The sequence below is a fragment of the Dermochelys coriacea genome, chromosome 3, assembly GCF_009764565.3.
Source record: "Dermochelys coriacea isolate rDerCor1 chromosome 3, rDerCor1.pri.v4, whole genome shotgun sequence".
Taxonomy (NCBI): Eukaryota; Metazoa; Chordata; order Testudines; family Dermochelyidae; genus Dermochelys; species Dermochelys coriacea.
In genome coordinates this window covers 54,918,529-54,936,213 of record NC_050070.1, presented here as the reverse complement: position 1 = coordinate 54,936,213, position 17,685 = coordinate 54,918,529, and the positions used below count along the sequence as shown (strand labels likewise).

General features: G+C 39.0%; 1 protein-coding gene across 9 annotated transcripts in view; it reads right to left on the bottom strand.

The window, feature by feature from the left end:
• ADGRB3 (adhesion G protein-coupled receptor B3) overlaps positions 1-17,685 on the bottom strand; it is a 616,872-nt gene that overhangs the window by 337,018 nt on the left and 262,169 nt on the right. For all 9 annotated transcript variants that reach the window (XM_043510428.1, XM_038396358.2, XM_043510430.1 and 6 more), the window contains 3 exons: positions 8,378-8,542; positions 3,544-3,708; positions 2,476-2,640 (listed from right to left, as the gene is read on the bottom strand). In XM_043510428.1, the coding sequence (XP_043366363.1) occupies positions 2,476-2,640; positions 3,544-3,708; positions 8,378-8,542 (495 nt within the window). The remainder of the gene's footprint in view (positions 1-2,475; positions 2,641-3,543; positions 3,709-8,377; positions 8,543-17,685) is intronic.

Sequence of the window (17,685 nt, the reverse complement as noted above, 5' to 3'; positions counted from 1 at the left end):
GTCTTCATAAAGCTCCTTCTGGGAATGAGCTGCCACTTTACTGGTGTCCAGCTGATGCTCCCACCCTTCTCAGATCCTTAGCTTGTGTAAATTGGTTAAAATTATATACAAAAGTAGAAGATCTGGCTGTAACACTGGTGTAAAATTAATGTCAATAACAGAAGAATCAGGCCTTTTGTTTCTGTCAGATGCTTGATGACCATCTATCATAAAAAGAGAAACTAATTAGACACAAAAAGAAAAGGAGTACTTGTGGCACCTTAGAGACTAACAAATTTATTAGAGCATAAGCTTTCGTGAGCTACAGCTCACTTCATCGGATGCATTTGGTGGTTTGGAAACCACCAAATGCATCCGATGAAGTGAGCTGTAGCTCACAAAAGCTTATGCTCTAATAAATTTGTTAGTCTCTAAGGTGCCACAAGTACTCCTTTTCTTTTTGCGAATACAGACTAACACGGCTGCTACTCTGAAACCTGTAATTAGACACAAACATTTTTAGTGCTGCTTTTCTGAACCATGTTTACTGGCTATGAAAGAAACATTAAATTAAAAAACCTGCTAGATTAAGATGATCATTCCTTCGTGAGTTTGGCAATTTTCTTTAATCTATATTTCAAAATGTCTGAAAGGAAAAAGGGCCAGGTAAGTATAGAGTCATTCTTATACTGAAGCCTTAACTTTTCTTTTAATTTCCCAGTATCTTTGCTTAAATCTTAGCTATACGGGGAGATGAACAGTAACTCTGCCTCGAAACAGTTAAGTCAAACTTATCGTTAAACTTCTATAAATGTGTGTATAATCTCCTGCATCATTATTATCATTTGATAAAAGTTTTAGGTTATGATGACTCCTGTTAGCATGCTGATTGTGATCTGGTGAATCAAGTCAGTAAACAAATTTAGTGAACAGCACATAATGCTTTGAGTGCATTTGACTTGTAAATACATTTGTAAAATATTTTATTAACAGCAGGTGGCAACCTTTGAAAATTGGATTGTAGCAGTATGGTTTTACCTCTAATTCCACAAATGCAAATGATTTAAAGAATATTTAGTAGGTCGAGACTGGTTTATCTGAATGTCTGCTTATCCAGAAGATTCACATTAATCCTGTTTTAGTGTACTCTGCAGCATTACTATGGAAAAATTATATTTTATGTCAAAATTTGTATTTCTTTATGATTACTACATAGTTATTTTGTATTGCTTTTCAAATAATGTAGATTATATAAAACTATACACCAAAGAAAACATATGCATGTAGTTAATTACTCTAAAATATTATTTTAGATTTGTAACTACAATTACTCCTTTGTTGCTCTTGGAACATGTTGTTCTAGTTCATAGTTTTATCTTCATATTTTGAGTTCTGTTCTTGGGATGGGATTGGTGTCAGGGGACAGATTTTGCTTCTTAGGAATATGTGGGTTTGAGAACACAGGTTTCAGACCTGATAAGCCCGCCAATTCCTGACCTGCATTGTCCCTACCATTCTAGTCCCATGTTTCCAGAGCCGAGAATGCAAGCATTGAAACGCGAAGTGGAATTGTTCAGGGATGAGAGAGACTGCTAAATTCACTTTATCATAACCCTCTTCAGAATTTAGAACACAAGACTTCCAGCATGAAGGACTAGCACATAAAATCACTAGACCACATAGCCCCTGTTTGTTATCTTGTATTTGTCTGGTAATGATTATTCTGCTACAGGTCAATGCCTCCACACAGATAAATATAGAAAGATAAATTTGTATTCACCAACTGCTTAGTCATCACTTTAGTAGTAGCTCAAATTTTTCTTAAGTGTCACCCAGGAAGACTTAAATATGTGAGCAGGACAACACAAAATATGCTGCAAAAATGTGTTTAAATATGTATAGTAAAATTGGAAAGATGTACATCCTTTTCATTTTAACCACCTTCCTTTTATAATATATTGCTCACATACAGTAATCATTCATTCTATCCATTACAGTAGGGTTCATTCTCCCCCCCTCACCCCCTTATCTTCATTCCGTTTGGATGCCCCAGCTGCACGACATAGAGGCCTTTTGTATGGAGGATAAAAGAAGGAGGCTGAATCCGTGAATTACAAACCAAACCAAACCAAAAAGATCTAATCTTCTCAGAAGCTGCATTGTCAGTGATGTTTTCTATAACAAATTATCCCCCCCAAAATAATGCAGTTGCACCTATGTTATGAAATGTTTTTCTGGGGGCTTCAATTTTTTCCATTATAATTTTATTTTTAAAAAAATACTTCATCCTTTAAGCACTCATTGGGATATACAGTGTCCACAGTCATTGACAGAAATAGCAATTACTTGTCTGGATCAAGGGCATGGTAGGACCATTTATGAAGATTGCTTTTTACGTATTGATCCTACCTCAAATATAATATATTAAAGTGATTTATGTCAGTGAGAAACTACATTGAATTACATACAATAATAGTATTGATATTTGCTTCTCACCAGGGCACTTCTGTTCACTGCATCGGCTGATCTCCTCACCAGTTCCTTCACACTGTTGCCCAGTCACAGCTGCACCTTGACAAATCCTTATTCGCCTTTCCCAGCCACCATCACATGACTTGGAACATCCACTCCAGTGACCCCATTGGTTCCACTGACCGTTAGCTGTTTGGAGGAATGTCATTATTAGAATTATGACAGACTGCTCTGTAAGAAACTATTAAAGCCAGAATTTTCAAACTTGTTCACTAAAGGTAGGATCCAAACATTATTCATGCATGTAAATAAAAATAAAGTCAGTGGCAGGTGTAGATGCTTGGTGCCTCTGAAAATCAGGCTTCTTTAATTGTTCCTTAGTCCATCACAATTCAAGTTTAAAAAAAATCACGCACTTTGGCTTTGAGTTAAGCTACTGCTCTGAAGCCTGAACATGGATGTTGTCGTCTTTGTATTTTTTCTTTTCTCTGTACGTACTGTGTTTTGTTATTGTATACATGTGTATGTAATAAATAGCACAATAAAATATGCTTTAAAATAAAAAAAATCCCCCATATGCTATTTAAAGGTCAGATTTTACATGCACTGGCAGAGTAAAGCAGTCTTAAACTAAGTGTAAGTATAATTTACTCACACAAGAATTAGTTTCTTCATGTACAATTTCTTCTTGTTTCTTGAAATGCATTGTTTTCTAGTTCTCAATTTTTTATTTCTAAACATACTTGTTTTTAAAGAAATATTTATAATGCTAACACAGGAATGCCAGCCTTTCAGAGGCCAGTTTTTTCAGCTTTACTGACATCCTGTTGTCGTCAACAGGCTTCTTATCTGAGTAAGGATTAAGGCCCCAATTCCAGAAATGAATCAGTGCAGGAGATGGAGTGTGTCTATGGGACCCAGAGAGGCACAGGTTCAGCCCACGCAGAGAAGTTGTAGGATTAGAGCCTAAATGATGCGGGCTGGCAGGATTGGGGCTTTAGATGTCTTTTTAATTGCAAATTAATGAGATGAATGTTGCACTAAGTCAGATTTTTCCACGTGAATCATTTCAACTTAGAGGATCCTATTTACCTGTACATTCTGGGTTATGGCACTCCCTGCTTTCAGCCCAAGGACCTCTGCATTCAGAACCTCCATGAGCAGCCGCAGTGCACTGTCGACTTCTCTGCTGCGTGCCATTGGAACACGTCACTGAGCACGGACTCCATGAACTCCACTCTTGCCACTGTCCATCAACTACCACAGCAACACATAAAAGACAAACAAGCCAACATTACCATCAGATCTATGCAGCAACAGAATGGTTAGTTTTATCATAACCAATTTCATCTGCACTTTGAAAACTATTTTTAAGACAGAAATTGCACCAGAAAGCATCACTTTAAACTTCTTACAGCAATGGCATTTACATTATTGGTGTTTTCTTTGTTTGTGGTGGGATTGTTTTGTTTGTACAGACTGTAATCTGATACACTGGGTCACATTTCCAGAGTAGGTGAACCTACTAAACATGCCAATCAAAACTCTGCATTCACACTGACTAACAGCAATTATTCTTTGTGCAAACCATTACCCAATACGAATTCACAAATTTAGCTGGCAATAGCCTATTATTCACCTATTGTCCTTCTTTGAAAATCTGGCCTTACGAGTACACGTACACTTAAAAACAACACAACTGTAAATCAGTAACTTCAGCTGTCCACCCTGACTTCAAGAATCTGCATTTCACTTCTCCAAGATAGAGAAATCACAAAAATAAAGCAGTGCTGGGATGGCAGCACAGTGTTTTAGGGCTTTGTGATCTCAACAGTTGTAGAGGAAGCAGAATTCTTAAACGAAATTATTGAAAGTCAAATCACTAAGTTAAAACTAAATACATCTGTATCTCTCTTGTAACCCCTTTGGGGTTTAGAGAGCACGGCCACTTTAAATCTTTTTCCTGAGGGGGGAATTGCTGATTGTTCCAGAAGGAGGAAGTGCTGTTTGCGGGAAGAGGAGCAGAGAGAGCGGGGAGAGCAACATGTGTGCCTGGAGCTCCAGAGAGAAGCGCTGCAGCAAGCAGGCCCTAGTGAAGCAACCAAGAACCTGCCCAAAGCCTGGGAGGGACAGAGCGGCTAACCGGGGATACCCCAGAACAGGAGCCAGGAGGAGCACTGTGCCAGGGAGGAATCGTCCAAGAAGGACAAACTGGAGCTGGACCCAGTATCATTGCTGCCCAGAGCTGTATGGGGCTGTGATTACTGGGGCTTGTGACTTTGTATTGGGAACAAGGAGGGATGCTGTTAGCTAGTTAAGTGTGGAGGTTGTTGCTCTGTGTAGCTTTGCAGAGAGCGGAAGAAGAGGGCACTGGAAGGGTTTGTTGGGGAAAGTTCACTGGTGCCAGAGACAACGTTCCCTCTAATTTTTGACAGGCCGTGCGCACAAAAAATGTCTTCTGTGCAAATTGTTGTGCTTCTATGCAAATTTTTGTGCATGTGGTGTTTTGCTATGTGTGTGGGGTTTAGGATCTGTGTGCATGCACACACGCACACAGCTTAGAGGGAACAGTGGCTGGAGATGACCAGAAGCACCCAAGACTCACCACTGGACTGGAACTTTTCCTGGACTCCTGAACTCAGTTTGCAGACACATTGCTCGGTGTCTGCCCTTTCAGACTGTGGTACCACTCAGCCCGTGGGGTCTTGTGTTGAATGCAACCCTGTTTTACCGCTTCCTCTACGTTTCCCCCTGTTGTTTTTCTCCTTTCATCCCTCTGTAAATAAACATTTCCCTTTCTTATATTCATTGTATTCTTCTGGTATGTGTGTGTGTGTTGACTCTGGGAGGGTTGGAACAGGTGCCCCTGGGGTGGAAGGGACTTTCCCTGCTGCATTCCTGTGCATGCCTTCTCTTGGCCAGAGCCGCCTGCAGAGCAGACTCCATTGTGGCCACGAGGGCGCTAAAGTTACACTCTATACAGTGAAAAACTGAGATTAAAAATGAACCTTTGCCAGTTTCTCAGTCATGTAGTGGCATCTGAGACATCACAGTTTTCCCAGGACCTCAAAGTAAAAATAAACAGTGCCTCACAAACCAATGAGATACAGCTGGTGAATAGTTTCAAAGGAGGACTCTTCTGGTTTTTGGTAAAGTGTTATTTTCAGGGTTTTGTTTAATGCAAGGGCTCTGCACCCGTTTTATGAGCAGAAGTCTATATCAGACAGTAGAGCCTGGCAACCTATTCAGCAGAAAACTGAAGCCTCTCCAGGCACGAAAAGTATTTTTTTTTAAATCTATTTATCATGAAGCCTTACGCAAAGAGGAAAACATGATGGAAACTACATTTTAATGCCTCTTTCTTCATTGTTACTCATTACTACGTACTATTATTTAGGGCAAGGCAGGTGAAGCAGTGATTATAAATTAAAGGTTTTGAAAGCAATTGTATACCTTTGAAATTAATAGGAGTTGATGGCACTCAGTACCATATAGGTCAGACCCCTACTGTATTGTTTTTATCCTACAGTCTCTTTCTCCTTTGTACTTGGTGTACCACCCCCATTTGCCCTTATTACCTGCAGCAAATAGAAGCATGGGATTGTAAACTCACCTTCTGATACACCATCAAATAGCTCCTTTGCAGAGAGCCAGGCATGATGATTCAGACTGTAGTACTGAATATTGTTCAAGCACATTATAGTTGCTGCTTAAGACAATAAGTAACAATGACCCGCTACTTTTAAATGTTGTATTGTTATGCCAGGAAAGGGCAAATTATCCACAGGCATGTAATCTCTGTGGGTGAAATTCACTCCTGTGCAGAGAGCATGCAAAATTCCCATGCAGCACATATATCCAACATAAACCCTAGTATGACAGTTTAAATGTTTGGGGGTTCAGGAGGAGGCACACTCCTTGTGTTTTCCCTCAGCACAGAGATGAATTTCACACTATAGTAGCATCGTCTCTACTCCTATTTGGTATTTCTCACTTCCTCAATTTCAGTCGATATTTATATATAATATTATGTACTTTTCTGGAGGATCATGTAAATGTCCTAGGGTTGCATTCTTCCTGCTCACATATTGTTCTTCTCCCTGTGAAAGCAGTGATGTAGACCCATGTGAATTTCACAATGGTGGTGACAGCTTGTGTGTCTTCCACTAGGCTCAAGTTACCAGAACCAGATTGTGTGAAAAAACTGAACAGCAGGCAAAATTAAATAAATCGCAAAAAAGAGGCACAAAAAATTGAAAATTGTCACAGGTCTGGTCCTCGGAGAATCTATTTTCTAATTTTAGAGGAACCTGATGCCCTAGTCTTTGATTTCTCTCTTGTTTATTTGTTAACGCAACAGTCTCAAAAGTTATCATTTTCAATGTGGCAACATTTTTTTGAATTAACACAATGTTTTCTTCTCAATTTATATTATTTATTTTTAAATTTTACAAATAAATTTCAATTTTCACTGCCAAAAATATGGGGTGTGAAAATCAGATATTTCAAACCATTGTATAGAGTTAATGGACAAACGTTTCCATAATATCTTGTCATTACCGAAGAAAAGCAAAATAAATGACTTTCCACATGTCTTGTGTTGGGAAACACCTATAACTGTGGATTACAAAATGAGGTCAGAGCATAAAAGAGATCTGTTGATTCCTAATTATCAAGTTACAGTTCTGGGGAATGGTAGCTGGCAAGCTATGCCAGGCCAATGAAGAAAGCTGACGTATGTTATCTCTTAAGGGAAATGACTTTTCAAGAAAACTTAGACTTTAATGCAAACATCATTGTCTTTGGTGGGAAGTTTCCATTTATGGACATGTATGTGATATTGCTACCTGTCTCATTCTAATCATATAACCTTTCTCAAAGTCTGGATTCAATGATTCATGTCTTTGCAGCAAGTTTATCCATGAGCAACGTTGTACTGCATGCCACTCAAAACTCATGACCAGAACTGCATGCACTACAGTGGCCCCATCCCCTTTTAATAGTTTTTTCATAGAAGGCCCTAGGATTAAACTGATTTAGAAAAAGCTTAAGAGAGAGTATTTGTAAAGCAAAACCTCATGGAATTATTTAGATAATTTTGTCATTTCATTTACATATATAACTTCTGTAAAGAGTAAAAGTACTGGTTAAAAATAATCACAATCAATCCATAGACATTTTAAATTGCACGAAGAAAGTGGCTTGTAATAAAGTCAGTTATTTTATTTTATTTCAGTGTGAAAGGCCAATTTAAAACCTCTGCACCATTTAAGTGCTTAGGTTTTAAATGAAATTAAAATGGTGCATAAATCTATGCTGATCCTCCGTCTGCACAGGTGAATAAACTGATATAAATAATTAGAAAGAAAATGTTTGTCTCCTACTATTTCTAAATATGTGACATGTACTGTGTGTAAATAAAAAGGTACTTATTTATTATTATTACGACCACCTAGCAAGGTATATTTAAAATGTACATAATGGGTAATCAAAATGAATACACTTGGAAAGTTTCCCCTTTTTCCTACCTTTGGTATGTTGCTTGTCTTCTTAGGTGTCCTTCCTGCATTGGGATCCCCTAGCACAGAATCCCACACCATGCAGAATCTGTTTGAAATCAATGGGATTCCACATGGATACAGGGCACCTTGATAGCACATCCCAGTGCAGGATAAGTTTACATTGTAATCTCTTTGAGAGAAGGACCTTGTCTTCCTGTGTGTCTGTACAGCACATAGCACTATGGAGATGCAATCCTGATTGCATCCTTTGGGTACTACCACAATAACAGATTATAATAATACTTCCTACCTATAAGACTTTGCTCACCAAATATTCAAGTGCACAATACGTAATAATAAAGCAAGTCAGAAACAAGCTACACTTAATTACTGTAGCTGAGCAAATAGTTACTATACAAGCTCACCGGGGCAGAGAGCAATATTGCAAGGTTTATGTTGTGTTTCAGGTCCATCACACGATCTTCCCCCATACTGGGGAGGTATACATGACCGTGTTCTTGTTCTTTGGCCTCGACCACATGTGAATGAACACAAGCTCCAAGGTGACCACTCCTCCCAAACTCCATGTACTGTAACAAAGCAAATAAGACATCGGTAACAAGGAAGATTTAAAATAAAAACAACTACATTCTAAAAGGGACTATTTTGCCCAACATCAGAAAAAATAGTGTTTAGAAGTTTGCATAATTAGCATATACAAATTAGCTTTAGAAATTCAGTTGACTAAAATAACATCTTATTCTCCATATACAACATTGAGCTTTGACAAATTTTATTCAATCTTTTATGAATTAGTCTAATCACAATTAAACTAAAGACAAAATTGTAAGTAGTATGGTCTACATTTTCAAAGTGACTAGTGATTTTGGGTGCCCAGCTAAAGACATTTTAAAGGGGTATGAGTTTTAGTGGACAGGTAGTCAGCACATGAAAAAATCAGATCCATTTTGAGTGTTTCAAGACAGGTGGCTAAAAGCTCAGACAGCCAAAATCACTAGTCTCTTTTGAAAATATAGTAATTTCTTAGTTTGTGACTCTGGTACATTAACAACCTTGGCTTGCAAATATCATGACAGGATATGGCAAGTATCATGACAGGATATGGTCCTCTTGTTTTTCTTCAGATTAACCTCAGTTTTGCTGTATTTCCTGATATGAAAATATGCGGGGAATGACCAGATTTAATAATGCATGCCCCTCTACATCAGAATTTTGGACCAGAATATTTAAATAACTTTCTGAGATTATAATATGATATAAATACATACACATAAATATTTTATATAAACAATGACTTCACAAAACAAATAAGGAAAGCTATAGCAAGCATTCTTTCCCATTGTTTTCAATATAGAAGAAACTGACATACATCGTATCTTAGCATAGATATCCTTACATTGCATTTCTTTTTCAAGTAGAATCTGAGTCAAATTTGAGATGATACCACATAAAAAGCACACTATAAAAAATTAGCAAAATTCTGTAAAAACTCAGTTCCAGAGGAATAACCTCTTTAAAGAGAGAAATCTTGCAAAGAATGTTTTAATTATATTCTAGTTAATCTAAGAATATGTCGGATAAAATCCAAGGACCTAGCACCCATCCTGAGCAGCAAGTTTGGTATGTGTCGCACACAGCTCAATTGTCTCTGCAGGGAATCCCCCTTAACAGACCATGAAGTGTCTAGGGAGATGGAGTGGTGTGCTACAGCCCCAACACATCCATGGTATGGAGCTGAGGATAATCAGTGTGGTTTTGTCCTCACTTTCCCTTGAGCATTGCCTTAGGGAACCTCAATGGACCTGGCTCTCTCCTGTCCAGGGGTCACAAATCCCTGCTCAGCTACCCCAGTCAAAGCCTTTGTGTTCTCGTGCAGCAAAACTTCACTGGTTCTACCACCAGGTGAATCTCAGCAGAGTGAAGATTGGATTTGCCCCGTTGGACATAATCATGAAATGATATGCAATGTCAATGGGAATTCTACCCGTGGAGAGTTTGAATTTCATTCTCTTAGGAATATAGCAAGGTGTATTTTTTAGAAAATATATTGAGATTGAAAGTTTTATAGATAACTTTAGACAATTTCTGACGTTGCTAGCTTCATCAACTTTCTCATCTAAATATTACATCAATATGCATTGTATTAGCAGAAAAATAACATTCTGTTAAATGTTAAATTGCCAGATTTTAGTCTATTAATCTTAAAAACCTTGATTAACCTTGACAACGAAGTTAAATGATGAAACCCAAAGCTTCTGAAAATTAATAAGCTGATAAATATATTTTTGCCTAAGCCTTTATATTTCATCTGTCTACAACAGGCACTGTTCATGGAGAGATGTTATGATTCTACCATAGCATTTAAAGCATTTTTCACTGGCAATGCATTACATTTTCAATCCAGCCCTGACTCCAAAGATCAAAATTCTTTTGATCAGATGGACATGAGAAACCAATTTGCCAGTTCAGATTCTGGAGGGCTGTTAAGAACAACAACAATGGAATAATTTCATTTGCTACAGTTATAGCTGAACAAGAGGCTCATGCTGAAACAATGATCATTTCAAAGAGTACAAAACATATAAAGCCAATTCTTCCAGGTCAAGTTAAGAATAAATGGTAAATTTTCATTATATTGCAAAAGATATTAAATGGGAAAGCTCTTGGCATTAAGTAGATATGGGCTAAAAGAATGTTATTCAGTTCTGGATATACATTAGGGTTAGGGCTAGTGTTTCGGCTTGATAGTCTTAGATTTGATGATGTCAGAATATTGTAAACTGTCCCCATAAGATTTCATTTCAAAATTGCAGAATTCTCATGAGCTGTTATTCAAAGGTATGCACAAGCATCTTGAGCCAAAAATCTTACAAGACTGTTCTTGCAAAATTTTGACTGCAACCAAACCATAACTTTAAAATAGTTTCCTTATGGTTTGGAATCTGACCAAGAGCCAGAACAGTAGCTGAGTTTGGATCTCAGGGTTCAAAGCTAAACCAATCTTTTCTCTGTTCTGGTTTAGGTCCATCTCCTATATTAAAGAAACTGTGGGTTCAAAAGCAAGTCTTCCATGGTAAAACTAGCTCCCTATAATCTTTCTTTATTTGGTATCCAAATAATTGTTGACAGGGTCAATGTTGATTTATGTGTGTATTTCCCCATGGGTTCGCTGAGAAAATAGTTCATGCAGAGTGGCTATTCTCTAGTCCCACCATCTCCTGGCTTAAACATGCTGAAATGCAAACCCACAGTGTTCACCGTACATGACTTCTGCAAGGTTTGAGGGGAGGCATCAGATTACCCTAGTTACCCTCCTTCCAAGACAGCTGCAGCAGCAGAGGAGCTAGCAAACAGAGCTGTAAACAGGGGAATTTGAGTGGGAGTTTGCAAAGGGAATTTGTATTGTGGTGCTTGTTTGGCGTTTGTATTTGCTGTGGGGGGTGGTCTTTTTGGTGTGGCTTGTGTTTCCCAGATTAGCAGGATTTAGGTGGGAAGGCTATGACAGATACGGAGGCAGCTGTGGGAGTGACTCCTGTAGTGGAAGACACAATGAGGATGACTGGATGTGGAAGCTGTGGTATGTACATGATCCTGGAGGGGGGACCTGGTAAGAGTTTTTTCTGCATGAAATGCCGTCTGATACAGCTGATGGAGGAAAAGATCTGAGGTCTGGAGATGCAGGTGGAAAGTCTGGTTGAGTTTAGGAAGGGGTTTGAGCAGATGATGGAGCAAAGACATGAGGTATCTGAAGGGAAAAGCTCAGACTTACAGATGGAAGCAGGGCTGGGGAATTCTGAGGGGAGACTGGGTGAGGAAAGTGATCAGTGGAAGCACGTGACTAAAAGAACCAGGCAGAGGAAAAAACAGGCTAGTGAAGGAGAAATAGAGCTTAGGAACAGGTTTGCAGAGTTGGAAAATGAAGAAGGGGCTCAGCAGGTTGTTGCTGAAGGTGGAAGGGCAAGGAAGAAGAGAAGAGAGGCTAGTCCTATAGGAAAAGGGGAAGAGTCAAGGGAGACTACACCAAATATGAGCCCCAGGAGGATACAGATAGGTTGAAGAGGATTATAAGGGAAAATAGGAATGGAAAGAACTTGCAGCCAGAGGGAACAGGGGAGAGACTGGAGAATAGCACTGTCACCAGGAAAAGGCAGGTCTATGTGATCGGGGACTCTTTATTGAGAAGAATAGACAGGCCTGTAACTAGAGCTGATCCAGAGAATAGAAGGGTGTGCTGTCTTCCAGGTGCTAAGATACGGGATGTAGACCTGAGATTGAAAAGGATCCTAAAGGGAGCGTGAAAGAATGCCCTAATTATCCTGCATGTGGGAACAAATGATACGGCTAGATTCTCGCTGGAAATATTAAGGGAGACTATGCTAGGCTGGGGAAGACGCTTAAGGAAATCGAGGATCAGATGATCTTTAGTGGGATCCTGCCTGTTCCTAGAGAACGGCAACAAAGGTGTGACAAAATTATGACTGTCAACAGATGGCTTAGGCAGTGGTGCTATAAGGAGGGCTTTGGGATGTATGGCCACTGGGAGGCATTCATGGACAGAGAAGAGTTCTCTCAGGATGGACTTCATCTGAGTAGGGAAGGAAATAGACTTCTAGGATGGAGGCTGGCACAACTGATAAAGAGAGCTTTAAACTAGGAATTTGGGGGAGATGGTTGGGAGATGTCCAGGTAATCTCCACGCCAGATTTTAGCATTGAGAGGGAAGAACGTGAAGTAAGAAAGGATACAGCTGTAGGTAGGAGAATGTATATAAGGAGTGAGGGCAGTGTGGATACCAGTCTAATAGGTTATACTGGCTGTAGAATGACTGTGCCTAATAGGGTACAAAATGTGAGCTAGGCCAAACAGCAAAAATAAAGATGTTTGTACACCAATGCAAGGAGCCTAGGTAACAAAATGGAGGAACTAGAGCTACTGGTGCAGGAAGTGAAACCAGATATTATAGGGATAACAGAAACATGGTGGAATAGTAGTCATGACTGGACGACAGGTATTGAAGGGTATGTGCTGTTTAGAAAGAGAGAAATAAAGGTAAAGGTGGTGGAGTAGCATTGTATATCAATGATGAGGTAGAATGTAAAGAAATAAGAACCGATGCAATAGATAAGACAGAGTCCGTCTGGGCAAAAACTACATTGGGGAAGATAACTAGTAGAGACTATCCTACGATAGTGCTTGAGGTTAGAGCCCTTTTTAATGTTTTTAATAAAGTAAATACTAATGGAAACTGCGTGATCATGGGAGACTTTAACTTCTCAGATATAGACTAGAGGACCAGTGCTAGTAATAATAATAGGACTCAGATTTTCCTAGATGCGATAGCTGATGGATTCCTTCATCAAGTAGTTGCTGAACTGACTAGAGGGGATGCCATTTTAGATTTAATTTTGGTGAGTAGCGAGGACCTCATAGAAGAAATGGTTGTAGGGGATAATCTTGGTTCAAGTGATCATGAGCTAATTCAGTTCAAACTGAACGGAAGGATTAACAAAAATAAATCTGCAACTAGAGTTTTGATTTCAAAAGGGTGACTTTCAAAAATTAAGGAAATTAGTTAGGGAAGTGGATTGGACTGAAGAATTTATGGATCTAAAGGTAGAGGAGGCCTGGGATTACTTTAAATCAAAGCTGCAGAAGCTATCGGAAGCCTGTATCCCAAGAAAGGGGAAAAAATTCATAGGCAGGAGTTGTAGACCAAGCTGGATGAGCAAGCATCTTAGAGAGGTGATTAAGAAGAAGCAGAAAGCATACAGGGAGTAGAAGATGGGAGGGATCAGCAAGGAAAGCTATCTTATTGAGGTCAGAACATGTAGGGATAAAGTGAGACAGGCTAAAAGTCGAGTAGAGTTGGACCTTGCAAAGGAAATTAAAATCAATAGTAAAAGGTTCTATAGCCATATAAATAAGAAGAAAACTAAGAAAGAAGAAGTGGGGTCGCTAAACACTGAGGATGGAGAGGAGGTTAAAGATAATCTAGGCATAGCCCAATATCTAAACAAATACTTTGCCTCAGTCTTTAATAAGGCTAAAGAGGATTTTAGGGATAATGGTAGCATGACAAATGGAAATGAGGATATGAAGGTAGATATTACCATATCTGAGGTAGAAGCGAAACTCAAACAGCTTAATGGGACTAAATCGGGGGGCCCAGATAATCTTCATCCAAGAATATTAAAGGAATTGGCACCTGAAATTGCAAGCCCATTAGCAAGAATTTTTATGAATTTGTAAACTCAGGAGTTGTACCGAATGATTGGAGAATTGCTAATATAGTTCCTATTTTTAAGAAAGGAAAAAAAAGTGATCCGGGTAACTACAGGCCAGTTAGTTTGACATCTGTAGTATGCAAGGTCCTGGAAAAAATTTTGAAGGAGAAATTAGTTAAGGACATTGAAGTCAATGGTAAATGGGACAAAATACAACATGGTTTTACAAAAGGTAGATCGTGCCAAACCAACCTGATCTCCTTCTTTGAGAAAGTAACAGATTTTTTAGATAAAGGAAATGCAGTGGATCTAATTTACCTAGATTTCAGTAAGGCGTCTGATACCGTGCCACATGGGGAATTATTAGTTAAATTGGAAAAGATGGGGATCAATATGAACATCAAAAGGTGGATAAGGAATTGGTTAAAGGGGAGACTACAACGGGTCCTACTGAAAGGCGAACTGTCAGGCTGGAGGGAGGTTACCAGTGGAGTTCCTCAGGGATCTGTTTTGGGACCAATCTTATTTAATCTTTTTATTACTGACCTTGGCACAAAAAGTGGGAGTGTGCTAATAAAGTTTGCAGATGATACAAAGCTGGGAGGTATTGCCAATTCAGAGAAGGATCGGGATATTATACAGGAGGATCTGGATGACCTTGTAAACTGGAGTAATAGTAATAGGATGAAATATAATAGTGAGAAGTGTAAGGTTATGCATTTAGGGATTAATAACAAGAATTTTAGTTATAAGCTGTGGACACATCAATTAAAAGTAACGGAAGAGGAGAAGGACCTTGGAGTATTGGTTGATGATAGGATCACTATGAGCTGCCAACGTGATATGGCCATGAAAAAAGCTAATGCGGTTTTGCATCAGAAGAGGCATTTCCAGTAGGGATAAGGAGATTTTAATACCATTATACAAGGCACTGGTGAGACCACACCTGGAATACTGTGTGGAGTTCTGGTCTCCCATGTTTAAAAAGGATGAATTCAAACTGGAGCAGGTACAGAGAAGGGCTACTAGGATGATCCGAGGATTGGAATACTTGTCTTATGAAAGGAGACTTAAGGAGCTTGGCTTGTTTAGCCTAACTAAAAGAAGGTTGAGGGGAGATATGATTGCTCTCTATAAATATATCAGAGGGATAAATACAGGAGAAGGAGAGAAATTATTTAAGCTCAGCACCAATGTGGACACAAGAACAAATGAGTATACACTGGCCACCAGGAAGTTTAGACTTGAAATTAGACGAAGGTTTTTAACCATCAGAGGAGTGAAGTTTTGGAATAGCCTTCCAAGGGAAGCAGTGGGGGCAAAAGATCTATCTGGCTTTAAGATTCTACTCGATAAATTTATGGAGGAGATGGTATGATGGGATAATGGGATTTTGGTAAGTAATTGATCTTTAAATATTCAGGGTAAATAGGCCTAATCCCCTGAGATGGGATATGAGATGGATGGGATCTGAGTTACCCAGGAAAGAATTTTCTGTAGTATCTGGCTGGTGAATCTTGCCCATATGCTCAGGGTTTAGCTGATAGTCATATTTGGGGTCAGGAAGGAATTTTCCTCCAGGGCAGATTGGAACAGGCCCTGGAGGTTTTTCGCCTTCCTTTGTAGCATGGGGCACGGGTCACTTGATGGAGGATTCTCTGCTCCTTGAAGTCTTTAAACCACGATTTGAGGACTTCAATAGCTCAGACATAGGTGAGGTTTTTCGTAGGAGTGGGTGGGTGAGATTCTGTAGCCTGCGTTGTGCAGGAGGTCGGACTAGATGATCAGAATGGTCCCTTCTGACCTTAATATCTGTGAATCTAAGAGATTTTGGTAGTTTTTGTTGTATCTTAAGATACCTTCCTTTACTCTGTGTTAAAAGAAGAAAAGATAATTTGGCCAATGATGTTCAGCGACACAAGGCTTAACAACTTCATATAATGAAATAAGAGTGCTCTGGCTGAAATTAGATTTTGGCCAACATTTTCAAAAGTGACTAGTTATTGAAGTAATAAAGAATTAAAAAAATAGTCACTTCATAAACTAACTAGAAAAGTTCTCTTTTCAATATCAGGAGTAACTTGTATTGCCCAAGGTGTTGTTTCAATGCTAATAATAAAGAGAAATGACATCCAACAGAGGAAAAAACATAGAAATCACTGGTCAAGTGGCTTTGCTAATAGTCGGAATACCCATGTTAAGAAACTAGTCTGTGGCCCAGCTCACCATCAGATAATAGTGGGACTAGTGTGTACCACACTCAAAGCTCTCCCAAAGATAGTAGCACTACTGTACTTGTAAATGTACTTTACTGATATCAGGGAGAAGGATTTGGGGGATATAAAGAGATGGTGACTGAAAATGCACTGCCATCCTCGATCAGGACATGAGTTGTTTTCTATATTATCCATTTAAAACTCTAAGAGGGAGAGGGAGAGTCCATGCACTGAAGCTCATGGATAGGGGCTTGGGGCACATCCCAGGTACCTCACTGTGTATTATTTTTTTATTTCTTGGGGGGCAACATTTCGTATGAGGAAACATTGTTACATCTCTCAAAACTGGCCTTTTTTTTGATGGATCACATTCTGCAATGAGCATTCATAGATTATACAGGAGACTGTGCATTATACAGGAGACTGTGCATTCATAGATTATACAGCCAGAAGCCAGTATTGTTAATGTTTCATATGTTTTTTGTGATCAAAGTGAACACGAGGCATGGGAGCTGTTAGTTGGCTATCCAGATAGTATTTATTGGGATGCAAAAGCTTGTTCTAAATTATAGTATCCACTAACTGCTTGGCATGGATGGTAGAGGTGAATGGAATAGGAAACACAAGTCAGTACTTGTAGATTCAAGCTGGTGTTTTCTTTGGTTTTGTTTCCCCATCCCCCTCTCTTTTGCTGGCCAACAAACTGTTTTGTCATGCTTTAACCAGGGGTAACCCTGAGACAGGGATTACATTGAGGACATAGGGTGTTCAAACATGCTAATAATTGTATGGCAATCTGAGCATTTCAAGAGTCATTTTCTGGAAAAGTAAAGGTTTAAGCTCTGATCCTGCAAACTGCTGTTTTGAGCTGGACTCTGTATAGTCCATGTAGAGTGTCCATGTACACTATGTAGAGTGTCATTGGAGTCAGTGGGGCTAGAGGTGCAGGGCTTTGGCCATGTGGAGTATGTTTGCAGGATTAGTCTTACAAGAAATTAAAGTGAATTAGTCTAAAAAAAGGTTTTAAAAAGGGGGCAGGAGGTCAAAATTCAAACGTAACATTTTGCCCTACGTGGAACAATAATTTTTTTCAGTTCATTAATATTTTTGAGATTTTTGACTTTTCATCCCAATTTTGAGATAGGGAAAAATTTTCCAACTCTCAAAAAATATTTGAGCAATGGGAAATCCATTTCCCATCTCATCTTTACACAGGATAGCTAGTGACAGCTGGGAACCATTACCCATCACGGGTATCTGGATATAGGAAGT